The 13,166-nt window shown below is 40.6% G+C and overlaps 1 protein-coding gene and 1 long non-coding RNA gene across 3 annotated transcripts; one reads left to right on the top strand and one right to left on the bottom strand.

The window, feature by feature from the left end:
- Positions 1–1,420: 1,420 nt before the first annotated feature.
- Positions 1,421–10,109, bottom strand: TLCD5 (TLC domain containing 5). Of its 2 annotated transcripts, XM_020984848.2 has the most exons (4): positions 9,732–10,109; positions 9,016–9,280; positions 5,757–5,956; positions 1,421–4,305 (listed from the first exon to the last, which is right to left on the bottom strand). In XM_020984848.2, the coding sequence occupies exons 3-4, from the start codon at positions 5,953–5,955 to the stop codon at positions 3,767–3,769; spliced, it is 738 nt and encodes a 245-aa protein (XP_020840507.1). In that variant the 5' UTR covers position 5,956; positions 9,016–9,280; positions 9,732–10,109; the 3' UTR covers positions 1,421–3,766. The 2 variants fall into 2 exon arrangements, with proteins under 2 accessions (XP_020840507.1, XP_020840506.1); XM_020984847.2 differs by lacking the exon at positions 9,016–9,280.
- LOC144454539 (uncharacterized) lies at positions 10,110–11,899 on the top strand. The gene is made up of 2 exons (XR_013483020.1): positions 10,110–10,368; positions 11,750–11,899. It is a non-coding gene; the product is annotated as an uncharacterized LOC144454539 (long non-coding RNA).
- Positions 11,900–13,166: the final 1,267 nt, after the last annotated feature.

Genomic DNA, 13,166 nt, shown 5'->3' with positions numbered 1-13,166 from the left:
CTTTTCTGTTTTTTTTTTTTGTAGTTAGGTTTTCATGGGAACTTATATACATGGGGGAGCTTTATAAGTGAGGATATGTTACATAGATAACTACACTAACCCCCTAACTAGACTTATAGTTTCTATTCCCTTCTCCAAGGCATCTTCCACATAGCTGTGAAACTAATATTCCTAAAACAGATCTAATTATGAAACTGCCCAACTCAATAAAATTTTCAGTGGTTTCCTGTACCCTCTAGGATAAAATACAAAATCTTCAGCAAGGAATTTAAAAGCCTCCATGCTGTCTCTCATCCACCTTCCCAGTCTTACTCCCCTGCCCTGATAACTATTCCCTGTCCATAGCATTCCTTCATCTTGCCTCCATGCTATTAAATGAGTAGTTCACCATGTTCAGAATGCACTCTTTCACCTTTCCAATAGATTCCCAATCTTCCTTCAATACATAGCTCATGGGCTACCTCTAACTCCAGGCCTTTCCCACCCCACCCTAACCGCCACTGATGTTAGAGGTCTCTTCCTATTGAGATCACTACATACTTTGCACTTGTCTGCTTACTTGTTGTGTCTCAGCACCCAACAAAGTCTGTCATGGGCAGTAGGCACTTAACATTTGTTGAATTGAACTGAATATGGACTGTATGCAGTTAGCTATCCTGTTATTTTTGCCAAGAGATAAGAAGTCACTCTGTGTAGCCTTAAGACATTGGTTCTCCTTCTACCTCAGATGCATACTAATTCTATGAAAATAGATAAATTTTTTTTAAAAAAGTGTATATTCTATAATTTCACTGGGTCCAGGTAATTCTCTCAGTCTATAATTTATAGCTCGATTTTGTATCTCAGTTAGTAAAGGGAGTTTCCACACCAGGAATTATTCTCCCCTCTTTCCCCAAGGATGAAATCCCATGTTGGGACACTAAAAAGATAACAGGAATACTTCACTAAAGTCCTACTTTGATGCACTGAGAAGACCCTCAGGTTCTTGCAGCCTCTGCCAATACAGCACAAGCTCTAACAGGTCCTGCCAACAGAAAGGATTTGATTGCAGACTCCCTGAGGCAGTATATAGGTTTGAAATCCAAGGATCATCTCAGCCCATTTTAGGGTCTCCACATCAGCCTGGCTGCAGTGATGAATTTATCAGCCAAAGCAAATCATAAAGGCTCTCTCATAATGGATGGAGGAGCTGCAACATGACTGGCAAAAGTACCCTCACAATCATCTCAAACCCACCCAAAGTTGGGAGGCAGAAGTAACTGGAGTAACGGCTGATTGGATAGGCAGGAAAAGGAAGTTATTTATTTTAATGTGTAATGGGCATGGAGCCAATTAAAAACTGAAACGTTTGTAGGACCCACCCCTTTTTAGGGGTTTTTTAGCCAATCTTCAAAGCTGCAAATGAAGATATAAATGCAGATTTAATATTAATACAAAGTTGTTTATTTTATAAAATTTAGTACAAACAATATATATTATATATAAATCCTTCATGGGTAAAATATTATTACATAGTAATCCAAATGTAAATTAGTACTTCATTTTCATTCCACAGTACCACAGGTAAGTTAGCCCTTTCTGTACCTGTGATGGAAGATTCAAGCTTATTCCTTCAGCGGCTGAGTCATCTTCATTTCACGTTTTCTCTTGGGGAGCTTGCTACATAAGTACCAACCACAACACACAGGAGAGTTGCTATGAGGAATCCCTTCCCTTACCGCCAGCTGCCTAGGAGTTAACTCACCATTCCACAAACTAGTAAGAGCTTCTTTCTCAAGAGATTACCCACAAATAGCAAGATTCCCCCCGTCCACTTGTTAAGGCGAAGGGGAAAGGAATGTGCTGTAATATCAGGAGCATTCACTTGGCTAGTACAGAGATTTCACTGTGCCAAAGTCCAAAGGCCAGTTTTCTTTGGAGTCCATGTGCCAAGCCACACTCCTCACCATAAGCTTTTGCTGAAATCAGCATTCCTTAGATACCCAGATGTTGTTGAAGTGTAACTTACTAGCTTTCCATGGACATGGTAATACAAGCAGATGGAGATAATGGGTGTTAGGAGATTATTTCAATGCCCAGCAAGAAATGCTTCTCGAACCAAATAAGAGTAATGTCCTGTGCTTCTCATATAAGGACAATGCTATTGACCTGCCAATAATAGGAAAGATGAATTGTGTTGTTTTTCCAAGATGTGATGATTCCTATGCCTGATTCCTCCTGTGGCCAAAGGCATCCTTTTTCATACCAACTGGATGAAGTCAGGGTAGTCTCTGGATGTGGGACAGAGTGAATTTCTTTAATCTATATGGGGATTGCCTTTGACCTAAGTTTCAATAGCACTATAAACAACCAGTGATATATCCAAATAAATAAATAGATGACACTTCTGCCTTCTGTAAATATTTTTCATTACAGACTTCCAAAATAGCTCACAATACCCTCTGTGAGATAGAAGTTACCATCCTTACAGAGGGGCAAACTGCAGCAAGATCTTAACTTATCTTGTAGGATGTAGAGCTGGAATCAGTCTCAAGAAATCATCTAATTTAACCCCCTCCCTCACTTTGTAGATAAGGAACCTGAACCCTAGAGAGCTTAAGTGACTTGTCCAAAGTCACACAGCTAGTACATGACAGAGCTAGAATTTGAATCTGGGTCTTCTATATGAAGATCCAGTGCTTTTCCCAGTAGACCACAGTGATAAAACATCTATATCATCAGCCACGTTACTGGCAGTGTTTGTGGGCAGGGGTCAGGCTTGATTCATATGAGTGCTTCTGTTCTTTTAGGATTGGCTATATGATACGAATACTCACTTCTAGTGGCATGTTTTTTAAGAACTAGAGGAGTAAAGGTATTATGAGGAGACAGAAAGTAATAGATGAGAGAGAAGAAAAATGCAGCCTCACTGCCCTGGGGCCAGCACAACAATTTACTCTTCTTTGGTTGTCGTTTACAATGCTTACAGCTGAGCTGAAACCTGAACTGCCATCTCTAGCCCAGCGGAATCCACATAGTAAATCCCCATGGAATCCAGCCACAGCCTCTCAAGCGCAAGAGATTAATGTACTAAAAGCCCCTGAGAAGTGGAATACAGTTTTCTTGGTATAACAGAACCTGTACAACAGGACCCTATAAATTTCTCTGCACTGCAGCCTGCCTAGAAGAGTCTGAAGCCCGCTAGTTGTAGGATTGGTCTAGCTGAGACTGCAAGTCTATGTGCTCCTTCCCCTACACCCCTCTGATCTTCTAGGATTATCTACTGTTAAGGCAGAGAATAAGTTTGAATAATCCATTACTGAAAATGCCAATGATGCTTCCACCAAATTCCCTCTAACAGTGATGGCATAGACCAGGTGAGAAATATAATTACATTAGGTAATAAATAGATTTGAGTCACTCTTCTCATGGTAACAAGGACAAAACAATTCACTTCAATGGCCCTTCCAAGCTGCCCAAAGACATGGGATCCCAGCAGAGCTTTCCACACAGTTCTGACTTGACTCAAGCCCTCAGATTTCCTTCAGTGTAGTCTCAGTTGTTTCAAGTGTGCCAGTGCAAAAGTTAGTACTCAATACTGATATTTATGTTTGTGCTCTAGAACTGAATACTCCCTGAACGAATTAAGCCCTTTAAAAAAAAACTCTCCTAAGTTTGCTATGAGCATCCCATTCCACAAGACACAGACCCTCAACATGATTCCCAAGCCTACCCTTTTAAGAGGGTGAGATGCCAATCCCCATTCATAGCAAGTTACAAGCCCTGATTAACGCACTTTGAGATGTCCATTCTTTTTCAGTTGTCGGTCCTCGCCTCGCCCGCTATGCCAGGCATGGTATTTCTTGACACTCTTCTTCCAGGCAAAGCGCCAAATGCTGAACATGAAACACCAGGACACAGCATACATGGCCACTCCACCTGCCTTCACAAACCACTTGGGCTTAGGTGAGGCCATTTCACAGAAAAGAAGCCACGCACCAACGCCAATCCTCACTCCTGTGAATAAAGCCACAAAGAGAAGATCTACCACATCCCCTGTGAAACTGTGGTAGTGGCCTGTCTCCCGGAGGAACCATCGAATCTGTAGCAATGGGTTAGTGATCTCACTGCCAAAGAGAACAGCATTGACCTCGGTGCCTGACTCCCCAAGAACAAGGGCCATGATGATGCCCAAGATACTCAGTGTGTGGTGAGCCAACATCAGAGCTCCCTCTGTCTGGAAGTAGACACACCAGCCAAGATCAAAGATGAAATAGCCAAGGGTGAGACACAGAACATGTACTTGAAGAGGAGTATTGGGTAATCCTGAAATAAACCAGAAGAGGATGACAATCAATGACAAACCATGCTACCTTGCCCAGAGATCCAGTGCCATTGCCCAAGTTTCTGTAGCCTCAGTTGAAGCCAGAATAATGGCAAGTACAGTTCTTTGTTACATTTAATCCATGCTTTCTGATAACAGATCAGCCTCCAGGGATAAGCTGTATACCAAATTATTTTTTTAGAATCCAAGAGATTCATTTCCCATCAATTAGACTGAACCAAGACACCTGGAGTTAAAGACAAACCTCTGGATTTGGAAACAGGAAGACCTAGGTTCAAGACCTTCCTCAGATACTAATTGTGCAACACTGAGAAAGTCACTTAATCTCTCTGACCCTCAGTTTCCTCATCTGCAAAATGGGGATAACAATGGTACCTTGTTGTATTGAAGGCACTTTGCAAACTTTTCAGCACTGTATAAATTTAAGCTTTGAGAGCCAAAGAAGTCCATAAAAGATATCGTCATTAAGAAATCATGTAAAACCAATTTAGGCACTTGTTCATTTAGATTAAAATCTCATGATTGTATCCCTCAGTTAAAGATGAATTGTCCCTCATATTCTCATTACATTCTTCCCTGGACATCAAATTTATTTCTCATCCTAATGTTTTAATAGAAAATACACAGTAGCCCTGTTCCTATGCTTAAAGTAGATTACAGTCACTGCAGCATGTTACCAGTGTCCCTGGGCAGCTAGGTGGCAGAATGGATGGTGTGCTGGGCCTGGAGTCAGGAAGACTCTTCTTCCTGAGTTCAAATCTGGCTGCACACATTTCTTTGCTGTGTGACCCTGGGCAAATCACATTGCCCTGTTTGCCTCAGTTTCCTCATCTATAAAAATGAGCTGGAAAAGGAAATGGCAAACCACTCTAGTATCTTTGCCAGAAAAAACCCCAAATGAGGTCACAGAGAGTGTAACATGACTGAAAAACGACCGAACACACACACATACACCAGTATACCTGTGAAAAAGGGCCTACAGAACTAACATACTTACTACACATGAATATTTTTGAAGGTTGCTTTTTTCTAGGAATGAAAATTGGGGAATAAACTCAGGAGTTCAATAGGGAACTTTACAGAATCAATGGCTGAGAAATGTTAACAAGTGAGGAGGAGAAAAAGGCTTTTGTGCACTCTACTCTAGACAATACCTACTTTGGTGGGATACTTAGTGAAAAGTACCTAAATCCACAGACGTAGATTCCCCAGGGGCTGCTCAGGGCTGAGGCACTAGGAAATTGGGATCTCTGTCTAAGTACATGGACAGAGAAAGCAATAAAAGTAAATAGTACAGGGGATGGATGAGTGTTTCAACAGTCATCCTAATGGGAATCATCCTTCAATGCTGTACCAGTTTTATAGAAAATTCCCTTTCTTCCAAGGCATCTCCCCAGTCCATAAATCCCAAGGAAAAATTCCTGAAACCCACCTGGGTGAGTAAAAGGCCAGGGACCATCAATAAATCCAATATAAGCAGAGAGGCCTATGGAAAGGACTCCATGTGTAAAGGTAACCAGTCTGCAGCTCCATTCATAGCTCCGATGCTTATTCAAGCGGCAGAAGGAGAGGTAGAGTGATAGCCAACCACACAGGCTGCACAGAACCTGCAGACACAAAGCAGCTGCCATCCTGTTATAGAAAAACCAAAAACAGACACATCAAGGGGAACTCACCCTAAGACAGCAAGTCATGGTTTTTGTATGCATGCATCTTCATCTCCAATGCAGAGTGCTATAAAACCACAAACCCACATGCACAAAAGTAACTTGTCCTCACCCTGACTCTTCTTCCTAACCTACATGGCCACAAATTTTCTATTCAAATTTAGATGGAACTCCTTCTGACCCCATCTTACCTCAAGATAGCATGCTCTAAAGTGAGCTGCAGAAAGGTCCTCAGAAGCCCAATTCTGTACTCAGTACAGTACCTGGTATGCTTTTATGCTCAATGACTATGAATGTCTTCAGCTCTACTGCTGACTTACCCTGTAGCCTCCAGGAAGTCACTTTACTTCTCTCTGTATTAGCTCCTCTATGGCAGAGCAGCTTTAATAGCATACATGTGAAGAAAATGAGTTTGCATTTCAAAAACCTCAGTGAAATCTTTTTCCTGAGAGAAACTAGAAGAATTGCAACCACAGAACTCTGAACAATTGTGACATGAGTGAAACAGGTCTGCCATTTTTCTGCAGATTAATTCCTTCACATATATATGTGTGTGTGTGTGTATATATATATATATATATACATATATATATATATATATACATATATATATATATATATATATATATACACACACACATATATATTTTCTTTATTCTCTATATACTTCTACCTGTACATGTTTCTCCCCAATAGACTACAGGATCCTTAAAAGCTACTATTGTTTTTGTCTTTGCATCTCCTCTACCCAGCACAATGCCTGCCCCCATTTTGTTTGTTTGGTTTTTAGTGAGGGTGTTAAACTAGATGGCTTCCAAGGCCTCTTCTAGTTCTAAATCCTATAAATCACTTGTGATGGTATAATTCATCATCACACAAAGCTGCTCATCCAATTTTCAGATGGCTAGGATTGTTAGAAAATTCTTCTTTTGTTATGGTAGTCTAGTAGTTTTTCAGTCCTGTCTGACTCTTTTGTGATCCCATTTGGGGTTTTCTTGGCAAAGATACTGGGAAGGTTTGCCATTTCCTTCCCCAGATCATTTTACAGATATGGAAACTGAGGCAAACAGTTAAGTGACTTGCCCAGTGTCACACAGATAGCAAGTGTCTGAGGCTGGATTTGATCTCAGGTGCTTAATAAATGCTTGCTGACTGAAGAATTGGTTGATTAAATGAGGCTCTTCACAAATGGCCAAAGTGTATACTGGCTTGTTACAGAAGGTGTGGGGAACGAAAGGGGAGAAAGAATATCACCAGGAAGTTTTATTTGTTTGTTTGTTTGTTTTAAGATCATCAACAAAACATGTTTTAAAAAAGGAATTGCTATTGTTTCTTGTCACTGAGGGAAGTCACGTGGGACCTGACAATTTTAATCTGACACCATACACATCCAAGGTTAGATTTCCAAGGTTAGGTTTTAAGCCACATGCTTATCAGGGCCTTGGAATAAAAATCAAAATGTAGGGACAACCTTAAATCAAGTTAGAGTAATAATTTCACAGATGTTCTGCAATGAAGAAGTACAACAATCCAGCCAGAGTTGTAATCAATTCTGAATTCTATCCAAACCTTTATTAAAGGGGGAGAAAAGGGATAATAAAAGGAAGGAAGAAATTTTAGTTTTCCTGTGGGAGTAACTTTAAAAGTCATTTTTGGAAAAACTAAACAAAGACAGAAAGTTTCACTTAGGAATTTGCCCCAGTTGGGATTAGAAAAACTGTAGCTGGATGAATTTATTATTCAAGATGAAACTGTGCAAATGACTTCATTATTATTAACATTCATGAAGTGCTTCCCTATAAGTACAAACAAGGCCAAAAACATCTTATGTCAATGGGAATTTTCTGTACCATTATAAACAGTTACTTTCATTCTCACAGGTGGAACAGTGCCTATGAACCAAAGAATTACAATACAGCAGGATTTTTTCTCCCTTAACTCATAAACCACTCACCAAAATATATTCAAATAAAGATTTTGACCTGACCACATCCTATCACGCTTTCATCATTCAGATTTCATTCAAGGAGATGTGGTTTGATGTCTACAACACTTAAAAAGAGAGTCAGGACACGTGGGTTCTAGTCTGCCACCAAAGGTTTAGATAGGATTTAAAGGAGGAAGAAACCTTTGAAGTCACCTAGTTCAAACCCTCTCATTTTACAGATAAGGAAACTGAGGCCCAGTGAGGTTAATCATATAGTTGAACTCCCTAATTTTTTACCAGAGGAAACAGACCCAGAAAGGTTAAAGACTTGCCTAAAGTTGTGTGACCTTCCTCATCTGGAAAATTAGGGAGTTGGACTATATGATTAACCTCTCTGGGCTTCCTTACCTATAAATGAGGGGATTGAATTAGATGACATCAAAAGTACCTTTCAGCTCTAAACTGTATGAACCCATCTCAAAGGTCCCTTATAGTTCTAACATGCTATACTTCTGGACAAAATCTGTAGGAAAACAGTCAATTTTCAGAAAATGGAATTAAAACAGTGTTTCAGGACACCTGTAATGAAAAGAAAACAAGCCCTCACCCATCCTCCCTCCTAAAGGTCAATAGCCAGTGCAAGGCGGATCAGCTTCTTTAGACACCCTCATAATACTTGGTATTTATAGAGCCATTTTCTTCTTTGGGATTCTAATTCCCTGACAGCATGTACACACCAACCCACTTGCAAATAGTAAGCCCAAATAAATAAGTGGATAGCCAACTAAGGAGAGGTTTGTCAATGAGAGATGCTCACCTACAGTCAAATTTGGGAGGGGAGTATGAAAGGACAAAGATTAGAGCTGTCTATCCCCAACCCCACCCTCCCATCCCAATACACAGATACTTTTTTCTAAGCCTAAAGGCAGTCACTGAAGGCATCCAGGATCTCTTTTCACACTCTGACCTGCTCTGAAGTTCAAGAGGTCTAGGGGATTCAAGTCAGCCCCTCATCACATCACCCAGGTGTGACTGACACTCTGACTGTCACTTTCAGTTGGGGAAGATCAAGGAAAGTAGATCTGCTACTGACTTACCCTCCTGAGGGCTGGAATTTAGGCCAACAAACAGCACCCCAAGGAAGCGTTGGGCAGGAAGAAGAGCAGGATGTCGGGAGTAAGGTGCAGAATTCAAGGATGGAGGTGCAGAGTGCTAGGACTGGGGTGAGGCTGTTAGGTGGTGAAGGGATAGGGCGCTGGATTTAAAGTCAGGAGAACCTGAGTCCGAATCATGTCTTAGATACTTATTTGTCTGGGTGACAAAAGGCAAATCACTTAACCTCTCGGCATCTGTTTTCCCCATCTATAAAACAGGGATAAAAATAGCACCAGAGTCCTTGTGAGGATCACATGTACGTATAAAGTGCTCTGTAAACCTCAAAGCACTCTATTAGTGTTAATTATGATGATGTACACACCATACGCAGGGCCCAGGATATTAAGTGCGGAGTGTGAGGCGAGGGCAAGTGCAGAGTGCAAGGCATAGGATGCCGGAGGGAAGAGGATGCAGTATTTTAGGAGCAAGGGTCGGAATTCCGGGAGAAGCATGAGAGCAATAGGAGCAGAATGAGAGCAGGGGCAGGCGGAGAGGGCGGCTGCCCAGGATGGGGCCAGGGAGGGGAGAGCAGGGGAATGTGACGGGGGAGGTGGGAGGCTGCCTCTCCCTCCCTCTTCCACCGACCGCAACCCGGGATGCTCTGGGGTGCGGGAGAATGGGGATTGGGGCCGAGGATTCGCGCCACACGGGTGGGTACCTGCAGGTGAGAGCCAAGCGGGGCCAGGCCGGGCCGGGCGCGGAAGGGCAGCAAGGACGCCGCTGCTTCAGCCGCTATGGATGCTCTGGATGCTGCTGCTGCTGCTGCTGTCGCTGCCGCGGGCGCCTCGGAGCCCGAGCACTGAGGCCCGGATTCAAGCAACAGGAAACAGCGAGGCGGGCGAGCGAGGAGGAGTTGGGGGTCTGGGGGCACCTGGTGGCGGGGAGGACAGAGCGCAGAGCCCAAGCCCGGCTGGAGAAGGAGGACCCCTAGGAGGGGGCCTGCGCGCCCCCCGCGTAGGCAGGGCGGAGCTTGGAGTGAAATGTGCCCCTGGGGGCTGAACGGACCAGAGCCTGCTTTTTGTGTCTAGTGCTTGTTTTCCCAAGCTAGGCCAGCCTGGGCTCCGCGACCCCTCTGCTTTGAGGAGGTCCTGGGAAGGGTCTGTAAATGGATCCGCGATATGCGTCTTCTGCCAACGCAGCCCATCCAGCTACATTTTCTTTGGCCCTGCTATTTCTGTGGATTTTCCCCCACGCTGAAAGGCAGAAGGCTGGGTTAGTTAGAGAGCCACCCTTAGGAGCAGGTAGAGGTGAGCTTAAAGTCCTACCTTTGAAACAGCGTGGCTGTGTGATTGGAGGTGAGTTAATCCACTTCTCAGTGCTCTAGGGTACGCTCTCTAAGACTTTCAAACCAGGTACTATCTTTTCACAACAATGTTCCATATACCAGTGAAATAACAAGTTCATTCCCTATCCTCTCTTCCCATAAATTCCCCGTTGAGGTTATTCCTTTGTTTCCTTGCTGATCTTAATAACATTAAATGGATAACATTTAGATCAATATAGAAAAAAGTGTGTGCTTATTGTTGTTATATTGTATAGATATCTATCTGTACATCTATATAAATATGTAGATACATATAGATATCGAGCTATAGAGATCTATCTATATAGATATAGACCTATAGATACATGTAGATATCTAAAGATATTTGTGTATATTTATACATAGGTATATATGTTGACCCCATAGATACATATAGAGATTTATCTATAGACATTGCTATGTCTAGATACATACACACACATATATACACACTTTTTTTTTGCAATATTGATTTGTATGTTATCCATTTAATGATATTAAAAGAACAACAGGGAGGCAAAAGTGTATGCTCAATGGAGAATCTATGGGAAGAGAGACTAGGTACTGAAGATATATACATACATACATACATCTATAGATATAGATGGATATTTGTGTTATATACGCACTTTTTTCTATATTGACTTATATGTTATCCTTTTAATAGAGAGATCTTTATCTTTAGATTATATATCTACATACACATATATACTTTCTTTTGCTATATTGATTTGTATATTATCCACTTAATGATATTAAAAGAACAGCAGGGAGACAAAAGGGTAATCTCAATGGGGAATCTATGGGAAGATAAACTAAAGGTTGAACATAGAGACAGAGACAGAGATACATTTTTTTCTATATTAATTTGTATGTTATCCATATATAATATAAAATATATAGATCTTTAGCTTTAGGTATAGATACACACTTTATATATGGTTATATACTTTTTTTGCTATATTGATTTGTACATTATCCAGTTAATGATAGCAAAAGAACAGTAGGTCTTGAAACAAAGGTGTAATTTCAATAGGGAATCCATGGGAGGAGAGGATAGCGACTGAATTTACATATATAGATACATACATGCATACATATACATATTTATCTATATCATATATCTAAATCTATATCATATGGGGGTTTTTTTGCTATGTTGATTTGTCTGTTATCTAATTAATGATAGTAAAAGAACAGTAAGGAATCAAAGGTGTAATTTCAATGGGAAATCTATGGGAAGAGAGGATAGAGACTGAACCTATGATTCCACTGGTATCACTATATAGGTATCTAGATCTATCCTCATCTATTTAGATTCAGATACTGACACAGAGGTATACACATATTTGAATACCATCTTTTTTTTTTAGCACAAAACCAGGATTAAGAGAATAGAAATGGAAAGCTTTCCTTCCTTCCTGCCTCCATCACTGCTTTCAAAGATCTTCAGGGTGATGAGAAGACAGAATACTGAATCAGGAATAAAATTGACTGGTTTCCTACTCCAGTTCTGCCACTTACTGTCTGTGTGATCTCGGTGTCTCATTTAACCTCTACAGGCTTTAGTTTCATTGTCTGTAAGATAAGGGGGTTGGGCTATGAGATAATTTCCAGCTCTAAATCTTATGAGTTTAGGGCTGTTGCTGCTAATGTAGGAGTTGGCTGGAGTTTCAGTATGACTAGATTATCAAATTTCAAAACTCCCCTAAAGTAGGTTCCAAATCTTGATACCTTAGGCAAGATCATGCACAATTTTCATAGTACCTGTAAAACCAAAAGTTATAAGACCCTCAGGAATCCCATTTTAGTTATAAAGGAATTGACAGAGATATTTTCATCATGTGTCCAAAAGCAGGTACTTTATATTGCAGTAGGATAAGTTACCTCAAATTGCGTGTTCATGATAAGCATAAGTAAAACTTCTACCATAAAAATATCAGACACTTGTGTGCCAAATCTATGGCAAAAGATGAAGAGGTAGAAAAATTCTAAAAGAATTTGGCAAGCCCCAGTTAATGAAGCCATTTGATGAGAGGAATGATTTTTTCATTTTCCAAAATCCCCCAAAGCTAGAATAATCCCTTATATATAGTAAGCACTTAATAAATGCTTGCTGGATGGGATTAATAGACCCTCTAAATTAAATCAACACATACTTCAATACCTGATGACTTAAATGCAAAGATGTGATAGGGTAGGAAAACATGGTGCAGGATCAATAAGTGAAAGAAGCCAAAGGTTTATAGACCATACAGAAGCCTCTCACCTATCTAATCATAGTTTTTTTTCTCCAAAAAAAAAGTGAAAAGGTATTTCACATGCTGAACATGAAACAGCATCACAAAAAAAAATGAAACTGACTTTATCTTAACAGATAAGAAACAACTGATTGCCATGTGGGATTCATTTCCAAACCTGCTATTTGTGCATGGTTATATTATTGACTTGTTAGAGAAAAGATCAAAATTAACACCATATTAGAAGAATGACAATAATAATGTGCTGTCCAATTAATTGACACATTGCAGAGCTTCCAAGATTACCTATTTAAACATACTGCTAACAGCAAAAAAAAAAATGGGAAATAGATAAAAGGAAAGATATTGACATGAACTGTCACAATAACTTTGGAAGTTTAACTTATGTCAAACAATTGTCCCAATGAGAGGTCCAAAATGCCTCAGCCATCAGTCTCTGTACCAAGTATGTCAGCAAGGGCAATACCCATTTAAAGTATAAAGTGTTGGAGGGAAAGTTAAGTCCAAAGAAAGTTTGAGTCCACAATTA

Source organism: Phascolarctos cinereus, unplaced genomic scaffold (genome assembly GCF_003287225.1).
Source record: "Phascolarctos cinereus isolate Bilbo 61053 unplaced genomic scaffold, phaCin_HiC Scaffold_726;HRSCAF=1367, whole genome shotgun sequence".
NCBI lineage: Eukaryota > Metazoa > Chordata > Mammalia > Diprotodontia > Phascolarctidae > Phascolarctos > Phascolarctos cinereus.
The sequence above is the reverse complement of the archived record's forward strand: the minus strand, read 5'-3'. Positions and strand labels throughout refer to the sequence as shown.